The sequence below is a fragment of the Pelecanus crispus genome, chromosome 10 (genome assembly GCF_030463565.1).
Source record: "Pelecanus crispus isolate bPelCri1 chromosome 10, bPelCri1.pri, whole genome shotgun sequence".
NCBI classification, from domain to species: Eukaryota; Metazoa; Chordata; class Aves; order Pelecaniformes; family Pelecanidae; genus Pelecanus; species Pelecanus crispus.
Window position 1 is genome coordinate 9596651 of NC_134652.1, and position 16047 is coordinate 9612697.

The 16047-nt window shown below is 36.6% G+C and overlaps 1 protein-coding gene across 1 annotated transcript in view; it reads right to left on the reverse strand.

The window, feature by feature from the left end:
• The window catches only part of ATRNL1 (attractin like 1), a 543282-nt gene that overhangs the window by 391566 nt on the left and 135669 nt on the right, over positions 1-16047 (reverse strand). Inside the window, exons 18-19 of the mRNA XM_075717535.1 lie at positions 13345-13563; positions 8432-8569 (exon numbers count right to left, since the gene is read on the reverse strand). Of these exons, the coding sequence (XP_075573650.1) occupies positions 8432-8569; positions 13345-13563 (357 nt within the window). The remainder of the gene's footprint in view (positions 1-8431; positions 8570-13344; positions 13564-16047) is intronic.

Sequence of the window (16047 nt, forward strand, 5' to 3'; positions counted from 1 at the left end):
ATTTACTCATTGATTCAAAAATCAGCATTTGGCTCACTTAGATCTAAAATCACATGCAAGACAACAGGGATACAGCCATGAAGCCTTCTAATACAGGCACAAAAGAAAGATTACAGGGTTATAAAAATTAGCACAAGCATTTATGCTAAGTGAGAATTGTAATGAACAATCAGGCAAGGGCTTTCTGTTGTAGGTGGGGTTTGGCGGGTTGTTTTGGGTTTTTTTCTACTTTGCAAAGGAGACAGAATTAAACAGAAGTGGGTGAAACAATATAAAGAGCATCTTACTGAAGCAGATTGTACAAAGCTCCCCAGGCTACTTGTACAACACATGCAGTTTTTGCATGCATTTCTAAGGAAACATAGCTACAGTCATAAATTATGATAGTGAAAGGTGACAAAGAAACTTAGAGCTAGAAAAAAAAAGCATGAATACTCATACCAGATGAGGTCAACTTGTAATCAACCATGTAAAAAAAAAGTGTTTGGATTGAGGTATTATGAGACACTATTCCAACTTTGCATACTGAAGATCTTCAACCAGCCAATGAATATAAAGGCAATGGAGAGACCCCTTGTAAATCACTGTTTAAACACTTGACATGAGAGGAGCTTAGTGGTAACTTAAATATAAATTTGAAGAATCCTTGCAAAGATTTTCAGAGATGGGCATTATCCTCCCTTAGGACTGGTACATGGAACCAAAATGCCATGAGCCTAAAGCTACTACACAGATCTATTACAGATGCTGTATTCCTGTAAAATAACAGGACATGAAGAACAGAAGTTTTGAAATGCCTAATCTCCTGCAGATCATCTAGTCCAACTCCCCTGCTCAGATAGGGCCACCTAAAGCCGGTTGCCCAGGACTGTACCTCCCTCCAAGGAGCGAGGCTCCACAGCATCTCTGGGCAATCTGCTCCAGTGCTCGGTCACACTCACAGAAAAAAAAAAAAAATAAAAATTGTTTTTGCACACTAAAATGGCCTTTTCAAAAGTAGACTATAAATTTCATCTAAAACAAAGCAATTATCACTTTCCTGCTGCTCAGACTGCTGGCATGAACTACCTCCAACAACTAGAAGTGACTAGAATACTTAAGTGTGCTGTTAAAGAGAAAAATCCCTCAATTTTACAGCCATTTTGTGACAGCCCTGAAAAGTAACCAACATGTCTCTCAGACACCAGTCAGCAGTGGGATTTTCCTGACAGATAGAATCTTCAATTTTAGCTGAAAATACTTACAAAGGCCAGGATTGCTGCATAATCTGTTTGTAAAGTTCTGAATCACAACAGAAAAAAAATTATTTCAGGTTACTAAAAAAAATCCCTTGATGAAATTTTAAATGTAAGAATTTATTTCTCCTTCCAAAAACTATTTCTCAGGCCAACAGCATCTACCTAGTTTTGCCTGTTTAAAGTAGGATTGTACAGTTCCTAATGCTATGATGTATTAGTGTCTGGGTGTTTTGAGACTAAAACTCAAATATAATGTTATTGTGCTATGATATTTACTAAATAAAATGATTCCTAGGGAAATAATTTTTCCACTTCTAAGTTTACTGCCAGAAGTACCATCATAAAATATTTATATTCAGAATATTTAGGTTGATGCTTCTCTACACCTGCCCTATGCAATCCCAAACTACAGGTAATTCAAAAGTTACACAGTGATAGTGTTGAAGTGAAAAATTAAGACTGTTGTTTTCTGTTCCCTCATTGGTTGTATAACTTTTTGAAACCTAGAAAAGTAAGTCTAAAGGGAAATTACCAGGTACCTTTCTATCAACTAAGTAGACAACAGCATATTTTAGTTCAAAAAAGAAACTGAATATTAAATTGCTTTCCTTGTCACACTACCAACTTTTTCCATTAGGAAAAGACAGGTTGCTTTCTGTAACATGTGAAATTATGTAATTTGCTGTATTACAATTTAATATACAAATACTGTGCACTATGTATGTATACACACACACATATACATGCCTCTATACATATTCTAAGGGTATGGCTAGGGAGCAAGCAGAAAGACTGCCTGTTTACACTGTCCTGGGCACTACAGGTTACTTTGTACTCTAGATGGGAGAGAAAAATGCTTCTTTGTTGTATGCAAATGAAAATTACAAGCTTTACAAAGACTATTCAGAGCAGTAGTCAGGGTTGAGAGAGAAGATGACAAGAAGCAGAAAGCCTGAAGCAGGAGTAGAAACTAGGAGATGTTTCAGAAAAGAGGCCTATCTATATCAAAGAGCAGAATCAAAACAAACCAGAGGAGAGAGAAAAATGAGACTTTCCTAAGCTCTACTGTGGATTGTATGGAGTCCGATTCAGCTTGGACACAGCAAGAAATTATTGGATTGGCAAGACAACTGGGAAGGGACACCCACCTTGAAATTATTTGGTAGCGAAAGGTAGATCTGTTTCCAACTGGTTTTCTTTAGTACACCTACCCTAGTTTGCCACAAATAATCTTGTTCAAGTTCATGTTTGTGTTCTAACAAATCAGACTATAGATTACTTCAAAGTAATAGTGGGGTTTCTTAGATGTGCTGCCCACAAAAAAAAAAAAAAAAAAAAACACTCTAATGCACATGTGCTCCTTGTAAATGAAAAAGATTTTTTTCCCCCCCCCCCAAATATCTAACACCCTGATTGCCCTTTGTACACTATAGGAACAGGGCTCTGTTCTTGATGGTGCCCATGGTAGCTTTTAGCAATATTTCTTTTGGAGAGACAAGGAAGGAAATCAGTATCAGTTCCTCCACGGACTGCCATGACAAAAACGTGCTATGAAGGTTGCTACTGCTGAATAGGTAAAAATGTTAGAAACAGTGCCAGAGAAAAAAGATCTGTAAATCTACCCAGTAGACATCTTTCAAAGTTGTACGGAAACTAAAAACCAAGGAGACCGTTTTCAATTAGCTGCCATGATGTGTTTAACACCTTTCTCATGTCTCTCTCATAGACACCAGAAGTAATGACTTCTGCCATTGTGAGCCGCTTCTCTCAAAACCCCCACGTCTCAGATGTCAGATAGCAGAACGATCACATCCTCTGAGCAGCAAGAATTGAACATCATGGATTTTCCTCCTGTTACTGAAGATATATCTTAGGTATCAACAAGTCACTCATAAGTTTTAGTTTTTCTTCTTTTAACCAACAGAAATAATCACAAATATAGCTAGGCAACTATTTTATTGCTGGGGTCGACTTAACCTAAGTCAGGGTACCTTAAAGCTAGTCTAACAACTTAGTCTCTTATTGATGCCTATCTTCTATTTTTTTAATCTCTTGAGACACTTACTGTAGATAAGTGTAAGTTGGATGGCTGATGTGTAGCTGCCCAAATTCATGCGGAACGATTTCAGGGAGCGGTATGTGTAGATGTATGCACATACACACACGTATATAAATATAGGTGAAAAGTACTGAGTTACAAAATGTGCAAAAGGAGCAGACACTGCACAACACATGCTCTTACAGAGACAGATGCTTTAGAAAACTGGCAGAAAAGCCCAGATTTATTCTGTCCTTCATGCTCTACATACTGGAGGAACAAAAAAGGCACCCAGACCTCCGACCTTGCTGCAGCAGATGCTACTGACTTGATGCACACACGGTGTACACTCACTAGAAACATGTTCACTTTTGCAGTTTGAAGATCTGGTAAAAAAATTAAATGTTTCCGGTAAACAATTAACTTCACATTTTCAAACAGAATGATTACAAATCAAATCTGGGGGGAAGCTGTTGCCTTTAGTATTTGAAAATATCCAACTGTATGATAGCAGAGAAGGGGACAGACCTATAAAGGCAACAGAAGTGCTACAGACTTGCTTAAAAAACTTCATGCATATAGCCTACCTGGTAGGAGGCTTTTACAGAATGGTCATCAGTGTCTTAAACACCATGCCTTTTAAGGCTGTTCAGAGAGAGGTGCAAGTTAAAACACAATGTTCCTGCTGTTCTGGTACTCAGTTTTACTCCTACTGCAAAAGCAGCAGCAATGGTAGTACAATTATGGGAAAACTGAATGCTGTTTGGGATGTTATCACTTTATGAACAAAATGGCAATACAGCAACATGCTTACGTTATCTTATTATTAAATGTATTATACACTCACAGTGTGTGTCATAAGTTACTGTAAAGAATTCTCTCCTGGCATCTCATACATTTTAAGAATAATTTTTAAAAATATAAAGAAAATGACAAGATGATAAGCAGCTAGATTTTTTTAATTTTGACAACTAAGTAGATGATTAATAAGTTTGAAAATAATGCTAAAAATGTTGCCAAGATGACACAAAATTGTTCCAAGCAATCTCCCATAATGTTTCCTCCTGGTACTTTATGCTGCAATCTGTGGTACACATCTTACTCTATTTTTTTCCTAGAATTTCTACAAAATAGTTGCATGTTTCCCAGACATGCAGTACATGACAGAACAAGACCTTGAAGAAAATATAACACTAAGAGAAACCACCAAGACAGCAAGCCAATATCTGTTCCCGTCTACAGTTAGAGCTGCTTTATTTCCAAAATCCATCAGTATTTAGCAATGAAATTCCTATTACTGAATTTTGATAGCCATGCCTTCAAATTTGTACCTTAAGTGGGACTTGAGGAGAATTTAAAAAATTAATCAAAGTGATTTGGAATATCCTCCAATTTTTCAGCATTTCAGACTGCAAGGCTTCCTAGGTTTCCTACATCTGTATAGCTTTACCTGCTCAGAAGCAAAGCTCGCCGAGCTGTACATCTCTGTCACCTAAGCTTCACCACGATACAGTGTGGGTGTGCCTTACTCTGGCAAATCACTAGAGGGTTTGATTCCTTAAATATTTCTGGCACAGACTGGCAGCACTGCATCGAGCACTCCAAGGGCTGCTCATGCATTTGCACTCAAGACCAGTCAGATAAAAGGGGTAAACAGAACTGGAGCTTGGTCTGGAAACCAAAACCTGTCCCTTGCTAGAGTGCTCTACTCCCTCATGTTCAGAATTCTCCTCTGGCTTCCCTCTTACTTTCTTGCACATCGAGCCAACTCTTAAAAAGGATGCTGTAACTTTACGCGGTAATTTTGACAATACTATCACTTTACACTTTTCTTTGCCATACAGGGGCTTTAGCTTACAAATCTTAAGCACACAAACAAGGTCTGGACTTACTAATTTGTGCACTGTGTATCGTTTATTTCCAACAAAGAATTGAAATATTTTTGTGTAACTGAAAATATATCATAACATAAGGTAACAAATTAATTTCATTTTATATTTTGGCTACCTGTTTCACATCAAAGACATAAGAACTACCTGAAATCATTTTTAATTAGTGTAAGAACACATAACTGTAATAAATTACAGTCACAGAACTTTCATTAACGTAAAATAAAAGGGGTTTGCAATTTACTGATTTTTTGCATGGAATGCAGCAAGGAATCAAATATAAAAATAATTCAAACTAGATATTTGTACAATGAAATGTCATAAAGAATTGAAGGAGTACATACATCTTTACTGTAAGCCACATGTTAGGACTACTGAATATACAGATCACATATACACCAAGAATATAAACTCAAACTCTCATTCTCTATATGGAAAAGAGACTTGAAGTGACAGAATTTAAATGAATAGTTGGAATAATTCTTAGTTTTCTCCTAGTGTTTCTCCCAGTGTACACCACTGCCTCTCAATTGTAGAGATTGAGTACAACCTCTTTTCCCAGCCTCAACTGCTCTCCAATTCATAAACAAGTTACACCCTTGTAACTATAGCAACTTGTTCTATGAAGAACATTAGAGTATTACAGATGTACTTTAAGAGTTATAGTTATTAGCTTGTCATATCTTTAAGAAGTGTTCAATCTGGATCCTCAAACAAATAACTCGGGAGCTCTGAGGGAAAATGCACCACACACTCAGGCAGTCTCAAACCTCGTACAGAAGGGTAAGTCTTAGTAGAAAAGAAACGTTGGTAGGGTCCAGCCAGAAAACCAGCTGACAGCAGCAGAGAAAAGTGACAAAAGAAAGGACTATAAGGATGACTGGTTTTTTTCAGTTCTTCATGATTTTTTTTTTTCTTTGATTGTCAATTCCATACCATTTCCTGTCTCATTTTCCAATTATTTCAGTCACACTTACGTTCCGCTTCTGACCGGGTTGCCCTTTCTTCCGCTCACATTTTTTTCCTTATGCTTTTACTTTAATTAAAGTTTTAATTTGTGGCTATTTTCAAATTTTTTCTGTGTTATCAAAAGCATTACCAGAACGAAGCGGGGGGGGGAATAAAAAAAAAGAATCATCTCTTTCGTACTTTATATTTGCACACTGCCTCATCTCCACTACAGAATCACAGAATACTTTGGGTTGGAAGGGCCCTTTAGAGCCCACCCAGCCCAACCCCTGCAGGGAGCAGGAACAGCTTTAACCAGCCCAGGGTGCTCAGAGCTCCGTCCAACCTGGCCTGGGATGTTTCCAGGGATGGGGCCTCCACCGCCTCTCTGGGCAACCTGTGCCAGTGCTTCACCACCTTCATTGTAAAAGATTTCTTCCTTATGTCTAGTCTAAATCTATTCTTCTTTAGTTTAAATCCATTACTCCCTGTCCTGTCACAACAGGCCTTGCTAAAAAGATTGCCCCCATCTTTCCTATAGGCCCCCTTTAAGCACTGAAAGGCCGCAATCAGGTCCCCCCGCAGCCTCCTCTTCTCCAGGCTGAACAACCCCAACTCTCAGCCTGCCCTCGTAGGAGAGGGGCTCCAGCCCTCGGATCATTTTTGTGGCCTCCTCTGGACCCGCTCCAGCAGGTCCATGTCCTTCCTCTGCTGAGGTTCCAAAATCCTCTTAAATCCCAGAAAAATTTGATTTATCTATGGATGACTGGTACTTTTTTCTCCAGAAATCACCGGCCCACAATTTGGGCACCTCTATCACAGGAACAAAAATCATGATACTGAAGAAAATCTAACAGTTCATAATGACTACATTCATCAAAACGTCTTACAGACTTAAACAGATTTATGGGTGCTATACTACAAAATATAATATACCAATGCAGATAAAGCCTCAAAATAATTATCATCTTTATTCTTTAAAGCATTCTTTCCTCTAAATAGCTCCTGTTAAAATCATGTCTACCAATAAAAATATGTACTCTTACAGACTAGGGTTGAAAAAACAAGTTGTAAAATTTATAATTTTACTGGTCTTATAAATTGATTTTAGCCATTATTGCACTACACATAATTCACTAACGGTGATGGAATGCTTATTTGGTTGATAGCTAATGTATCCCTGAAGAATAAAAGCTATATTAATACATCATTTTGCCATAAAGGTGCTATAGACAGCAAAAGAACATTTTGTCAACTTCAGGAAAGAAGAGAACTACTAAGAATTATTTAAAGCGTCATAAAGCAGCAGCAAAATGTGCAATTGTCAATAGGGGTAGACATTAATCTTTCCATCCCCTTGAACACACTTTATACATATTGTGCTTGAGTTTACCAGATGTGCAGCTTTATGCATTGACTACTGCATGTTAAAGTGCTGAGGAACAAGTGAACCCTTTAAATGAATAAATATTCCTTGAGAAGCAAAGGTCCAGTTAAAGAAACACCAATAATAGAGAAGAAAAAGTCATGGGACAAAACTTTCTAGCACCCTCTTAGATTCAATCTCAACTACCTTAATGACTTTTCATATTGAATATATCCCCCTTCCCCCCATTTAGTTGTAAGGGAAGGAGTTACCGTCAACTTTAAAACCACCCATGCAAGTAAAAGCAGCCCTACAGCAATATACAAAAACCATCTGGAGTGTTAGACTCCATTCTCTCTTTCACTTCAACGAGAATCCTCCAATGCAGCAATTACACAACTGAACAGATTGAATAGATTACAATCCTCAGTGTACCAGGCTTTTCTGTTTGAACTATACATGAGTAAGACTTGTTGGTCTGCTAAATGCATAATTTTTCCACTAGCATCACACATTTATACAAGTCAGTGCTATCAGACATTATGGTAGATATTGAACTTCATTTATAGGTACCTTCTCGCTGCTTTAAAGGGGATTGTTTACTTGGAATGAAATGATGCCTCTCTGAAATATCAGGATTTAAGGTGTTGCTCCCACAAAACAGTTCCTTTCTGCTCCTTTCCCTAACTGGGAGAGCATCTTTAAATTACCCGCTTGTTCTTAGAGTACCCAGACCAAATGACAACTGCAAAATGATGATTCTGAATGCAAAGTTTCTCTTAAAAATATTAATCTGATTTTGAATCATTAACTTAGCTGATCAACTCATCTGTATTATCAAATAAACATTTAACCTTTAAAGAATAGTTAATTTCACATTATATTAAAAAAAGTTAAATTCACATTACATAAAATATTTCAATTGTTTTTTCCTCCCAGCAGAACGACTTACCTGTGCACTGTCCTCCATTTGTGGGATCCCCATAATATCCTGGCATGCACGTTTCACATTGTTTTCCTGTTGTTAAGTTTCTACATTGATCGCAGACATTACTATTGATGCAGGTGCTGTGGCCATTACACTGGCAAGCTAGAATATAACATTTAAAAAGCCATTACTAAATTGCTCTTGGGAACAAAATCATTCCTATATGATTACAAAATTGCAGTAGAATGTAATTCTGAGGAGTTTAATCCTGACTAATGGCCAGCACATATATTTGTACTTTGACACAGCAGCTCTTTAAAATAGGATTGTGACAAGATATGAATTCACACAAAGGACCACAGAAGTTGACTGTGTAGTGACATGTGAGTAAGGTGTGTGGGAAAGCCTTTTTTGCCATTGTGAGTGACTGAATCCAGCCCTCATGGCTTTAAAATGCTGCCCAGTCACTTAAGAAACCTGTCAAGAGGCAGTAAGCTACTAACTGAGACCAAATGAAAACCTCAATACCTACACACAATCTGCTGTGAAGCATTTGGAAGGCTACTGTGATGGAGAACATGAACAACTCGCACTCAAACTTGTATCTACTGTGGAGAGAGAACTTACCAAAAAAATTAACAAAAGAGCATCTTATTTTTAACAGTTCTGATCCCCCCATTAGCTTTGGCACACTAAGGGATTTTAAGGACATCAGGTACACAAACATCTCCAGTCCCTCCTCACTACGGTTGACTTTGGTGAAAGTGAAAAAACTGGACTCCTATTGACATAAATTTGTTACGTCTGACCCTAAAAGCATAAAATTCCTTTTTGTCAAACAACAGCACTACAAAACACTACAAACCACTGATCTTGTACCACACCTCCTCTCCAGTGCTCCATGTTTTGGAGAAACTGAGGAAGTACTGATCACTATTGCAGCAAAATCACGACGTGAATTCTGCCAGAATCATTGAGCCTGCTGCCAGGACTCAGCTGAACGACCAAGAGGATTTGAAGGATGACCTCTCTATAGAGTGGGACCTCCGAGCTCACAGTGCTCAGCAGATTAGCATCTGTCAATTACAGCAGCTTGTCAAATGTCAGACTACGTCAAACCTGTCGATCCCTTACTGGCAAAGGGTGAGTAAGACTCGGCAGAGGACAGCTATCTCAGTAACATCATTCTGGTTGTTTTTTTTTTTTCTTTTTCTATTTGGATTCTTAATCTAAATGTCACAGTGACTGGTGTCTTGGCTAGGAAAAAAAAAAGAAGAAAAAAAAAAGATTCTCACTGCATGATTTAAAAGTTTTCAGAGATGTTTTAGAATTCAGTAACTTAATATATTTAGTCATTGCCAGGCTTGGCTCATAAACAAATGTTAAACCTCCCAAGGTTACAATCTTTTCCTTTTTCTGTAGCTGTGCCTACAGAATCTTGTAAACAAGTCACAAACAGTTCTGTACTACTAGACAAGAAGTTTTCTCACTATCTTCAATAAATCTCCTTAGAAATTACCAGTTTTCTTCTTCCTAAGAATACTTGATTTTTAGGCAACTTTGTGGTGTCTTCCTCCAGGCAGTTTGCCATTCAGCACTGTTGCCTCTCAGAAAAAGCTACACGGAAATACCATGAATTGCTGCTCCATTTTGGGTTTTGTTTGTACGTCTTACACATTAAATGACTTAAAGCAAATGTTTAAAAAAAAAAAAAAGTGGACCAATAAACCCAAAGTAAAACCAGATAGCACATTCAATAGGTGCTCTATTAAAGTAAAGTAAGATTGCCTAATTAAGCCTGTATCATAATGCAGGCAAAATGTTTCATTCTGATATTCTCTAACTAGCAGGTCATTGATTCATAAATTTTCTATTCTTCCTAATGCTTAGTTTTGTATTACTTAATTTTGGTGTTATTTAAAGGATAAATAGAAGCAACCTTAATTCATCAATTTTTTTATTGTGAATTTTAGTTTGCTGCAAGTCATAATATTATCTGGTCATATATAACAGCTCTTAATTCTTACATTTTGTTAAAGCAAAGAAAATGGAAAAGATTTTAAATCAAATTAAAAAAATATAAAAAGAACCAATACAATCTACAATTGACATGGCACACCATTTAAAAATATTATATATTTGCTGATTTTCCTAAAAATATGTATCTCATTGAGAAAAGTGAAAAGACAGAAGCACTGCACAATTCAACAACTTTCTGTAATACAGATGAGTGCAATCAAACTGGAGACATCAGTATTAAATAATTTAAAAAAACCCAATGAGATGCTGGAATGATCATTTAAATAAGAACTGGTTGTTATAATTTTAAAAGTCATTTTCTCTTTAAATGATTTTAATGTACATCACTGGCAGCAACAGAGTAATTTTCCTCACATACACAAATGTGCTTTAGCTGAGTCTTCTGTGGGGCTGCCCTGGAGATAAGCAACTAATAAGTCTAATTTGCTTTTGACCTCTGTGTTGAAATGGTTGGTGGTGCTGACAAATGTTGACAATTGTAGATATAAGAAATACTTAATACTAGGAAAAATATATAAAAGGCATGTCTGCATTACAATCTGCATCTAGTGGAAAGATCCCAGTTAACAAACTAGTTCTAGTATAAACAAACTAGTTAAAAAAAATTCACACTGTTTTTCAGAGAACTAATTTAATCTTTAAAGACTAACTTGGGCTTGCATTCTACCTAAACTGCTCTTCTCATGAGATAAAATCCCAACGCTATTTATTTTTCTTCTTTTTTTTTCTTAATATATGATATTTGCAACTTTATTTATAATAATAGTTCAGTTAAAATACAAATCTGATAATAAAAATGTATTCATATCAAAAGAAATATTATGACAGCTGCTTTGAGGAATATTGATTTCAAAATGACCAGTAAACAAAAAGAAACAAGTTTTTATGCTACCTGTTGAACACCAGTTTTAAAAACTTGAAGAAACAGAAAATGAGAATCAGTTTAAAATACTTATCAACAAAACAATTGCCCAGAGGCACTATAAAGAGCATGGATAGGAACTACAAGGAAATGTAAGTGCATACATGAATGGTTTAGCCAACTATTCATCAACAGGGCAGAATAATCTTCAAAGTACATGCTATAACCTATTTATTTTTATTTTCATCCAAACAACAAACTGTTCAGTAAGTTTATATACATTTATTACCAATTCTATCTTATTTCAAGTACATCAAGAGATTCCTGTGCAAGAATAATAAACTGTGTTAGTATAATCCGTTACAGGTAACGTTTTAAGAAAATGAAAACAAAAGGTTAGGAACAAAACCTACAGCCTATAGCAATCAAAATGAAATTTCACATCAACTGAAATTTTAATTCTATGACTTCTGTAGGATTTGCTGCTTAAACTCATAAAACTAGTGGGTTTTTAAACTCAAGTGGAACTTCAGTGAATTCTTGGTCAGAACATACAATGAATACAGAATTTTATCCATGAAGGATAAATATTAAACAAATAAGGTGATGAAATCTTGTAACTCAAACATTTTAGACAAGCAATATATATATCCATCGCAGTTTCACCAGTGGTAGATACTATGTATTGCAGTGGAAGTCTAACAATGCACTTAACATACCTGTATTTTAACATACAGACTAAGTACTGAAGTTTCCATAAAAGTAATGTCATCCTATTGTTTGAGAAATAGAGGCTTCTTGTTCAGGAAATGGTATTAGATCGTTTGGAGTTTTTTTGGTTTAAACTTAGAACATTTGACAGAGTTTACTTGGTTTAACATTTCACATCATTATTCTAAAACTTAAAAAAAAACCTACTCTCTGCCTATGTACTTAAAAAAATTTACCAAATAAAACTTTCTTCAGAGATTCTGCTTTTTAAGTAATATAGCGATACATGCACTTACATATATAAATATATATATAAACACAGACATATATGCATACATACACACACACACACAGAATATGCTGATGAAAAAAGTACCCAGGAGAGCAAACATAGCTGCATGTACCCATAAAAGTTCTGATCCTAGAGAAGCTCCAGCTTCCAAATTTATCAGCAATAGGAACACTTGCTGGAAAAATAACTTCAGCACAATTGCACCATTTATTCTAAAAAAAGTTTTCAAGCTGTCTCTTAAAATGCATGATTTACTGTAAATTACCACTGGAGGTCTGTCAAACTCCCCAGTGCGCTTTTCATTTCCCTGCACTACTACACCGCTGCAAGGACACTGCTTTCCGGATCCGAGTATTTCCACACAGGAGGCTGTACCAGCTCAGCTTCCACTGTCTTAAAGCACCCGATGTCTTGCTTACTTTTGCAATGAACTTAAAAATTAAAATGCTATAATCAGATTGGTACGGCTTAAATTTAGACTTCAGAGATTCTCTTTAAGATTACAAAAGCATACATTCTGTTTACTTGAAATGTCTAAAAAACAGACTGGAGGCACAGCTCAGATATTTGGCAGCTCCCCATTCTCACAGGCAGCCCGACTTTTGCATGAACAGCAGGGACGCAGGAAGTCCCTGCTCCTAGCCATCAGCAGTTGCCTACAGATAATTTCTCCCCAACCACACACTTCTTTGATGGATACAGAAGTCAGAAGAAAGCAAAAGCTGAAGCAAATCCATACAGTTGGATTTGAAAAAGTAGAAGGATAGGATGGGTGAAAACTTATTTACAAATAAATGGCAATTTTGGTTCAACTATTTGCATTATATTTCACATGTAAACCTGCATGACAGTGAGCACATTTGTGTTCAGTAGACAGAGACTAACAATATATATTTAGGAAATATTTTAGAAAAACAAATCTCTCACGCAAATGTTATTTGTATTACTCAACATAATTATTTTAATTTGGCATGCTTAAACAGAGAAACATCTCTTATTTCATATGTAAGAAAGAATGGAAGTAGACCTTACCTGGACACTGGATAAAAGACCACTCGTAATTTTTCTCCTTTGGACACAGACTAGCATCAAGCACCATTTCATTAGAGTGCATGCCAACAGGCTTCATTGGGCCTCTTGATGATCCTTCCAAACATTGCCCTTTTCCAGTGTTACTGGGATCATTACACCATCCACACCCAGGCTGTTCCAAACACTGTCCGCAGGTCCTCAGTCCAGAGCAGTTTTGAGCTTTATTACACAGAATACAACATTAATGCAAGGAGCTTTTTAGTTTTGGGGTTTAGTTTGTCTTTTTGGTTGGTTTTGGGTTTTTTTATTAAATAAGATGCTAGGATTTTATAATGGTTCATAAAGAAACAATTCTGCATTTCTATTTCCTTGTGCAAATTGGAAAATTTCAGTAACATTAGGATGAATACCTCCGCTTTCTTTAAAAGTTGTACTTCTTCAGGGATCACAAAATACACAGCAGGTGTTTGTTACACCACAATGCAACAACAAAGATTTCAAATAAACAAGGACAATGAGGCAGAACAATAATATTACACATCTTCATTAAATCCCATGATAAAATATATATTCTGTGCTTATTATTAACATACATTATGGGATGTGCATATTACTAATTTTACTGATGTAAACACTCCTTCCAACAAAAACTCTAGAATTCAAGACAAGGTCAATAAACCAAATAAGAGTGATAATAATGATCCAAATATTGTGATAATTCAAATTCAAACCGAAAATTTATTTGAGTACAAAGTATCCCAGGATTGCACCTGAGTATTTATCTACAAACATGACTCAGTCTTCTTAAATAGAACTTTTGAAACAAGCTAGCATACTACACATCTTTCCAAAAAAAGGGTTAAGCTACAAGTCATAATTGAATTGCATTTAATTGAACTATATCTTAAGTCTTGTCTGTTAGAGTAAATCAGATTTCATTTTTTAATTTGCATCCTAAAAATCAAATCTCCATCTAGTTCTTTTATACTCCACTTTAAATAATTTAATTTCTCACGGAAATGGCCTTCCTCATATTTTAAGAAATCTGTTTAGAAGCAAATAAAATTCATATTCTGAAGTTATTGCCATTTCTTATTAATAACAAATTAACAGTTTAGTATCTTCAGAAACACCATTAAAGTTCACAAGTTTACTTGATTTTTTTCTGCTACATCTTAAATTTTTTAAATCAATGCTGTAACACTGAATCAAATTAACATCAGAATCATTTGAACATTGATCACTATGGGTTCCTGTCTCTTCTCACATTAACTTTGTAAACACGTTAAAAATAAATTTTAAAAGCATACATGAACTTCAGGAAGATCCTACCAGAAAGTCAGAAATAGTCTCTGTTTCTTTTTGTACTGGTTTTGGCTGGGATAGGGTTCATTTTCTTTAGAGTAGCTAGTATGGGGCTATGTCTTGGATTTGTGCTGGAAACGGCGTTGACAACACAGGGATGTTTTCATTATTGCTGAGCAGTGCTTACGCAGAGTCAAGGCCTCTTCTGCTTTACCCCCCACCAGCGAGCAGGCTGGGGGTGCACAAGAAGCTGGGAGGGGACAGCGCTGGGACAGCTGACCCCCACTGACCCAAGGCATATCCCACACCATGGCGTCATGCTCAGCGTCATGCTCAGCACGTAAAGCTGGGGGAAGAAGAAGGAAGGGGAGGACACTCGGAGTGATGGCGTTTGTCTTCCCAAGTAACCGTTACCTGTGATGGAGCCCTGCTTTGCTGGAGATGGCTGAACACCTGCCTGCCCATGGGAAGTAGTGAATGAATTCCTTGTTTTGCTTCGCTTGCGTGAGCAGCTTTTGCTTTACCTGTTAAGCTGTCTTTATCTCAACCCAGGAGTTTTCTCACTTTTACTCTTCCAATTCTCTCCCCTATCCCACCACTGGGGAGTGAGCAAGCAGCTGTGTGGGGCTTAGTTGCCAGCTGGGGTTAAACCACAACACTTTAAAAAGAAAGTATTTTAAAGGTCAGGGGGTGTTGGGGGACACTCAAGTGGCTTCTACATGAGTGCAACCTCTCAGTTTGGCTCAGCTGCAGCCAGGACACTATATCCAACTATGTTCACAGCTACCTGGACGACTCTAGTCCATAAAGACAATGCTTGAATCCATGCTATAAAGGCTATACTAAGCAGAACAATTTCATTTGTAATTAAATAAACTCACAGCAGAGTAGAGCTAGCTACTCTGACCTCATCAACTATTAACATTGTTTAAAAGTAATGAAAGTTGTCAGAGAAAAAAATACACCAGTAGTCTAAAGATACATACAGTTATCAAGAAAACAAGCAGTTAAGAATCTGAATGATTGCAAAAGGACTTTTAACAGTGCAGAAAGCTGGAGCATGAGCTCTTGTATCATTAGACTTGGAAGAATCCAAATAGGAGGAAATGTTTCAAGTTTCCCAAATATGGAAAAAGGGGGGAGGGGAGGAGCTCAACTGTTCTTGGAAATCAATGTCAACCATGTGACACAAATCAGCTTTAAACCAAACCTCATCAGATCTGAAGCTGAATAATACAAATTTTGTTTTCTGAATACACTAGAAGATCAGCAGAAAAATAAAGACCGCCATTCTGTACTGGCTGGCTTGCGCTTTCAGAGATGCACTGTAAATGATGCAAAAAATTCTCATGCTGCTATTTAAAAAGCTAGGAGAAAACAGCTCTGAAGTATCAGCTG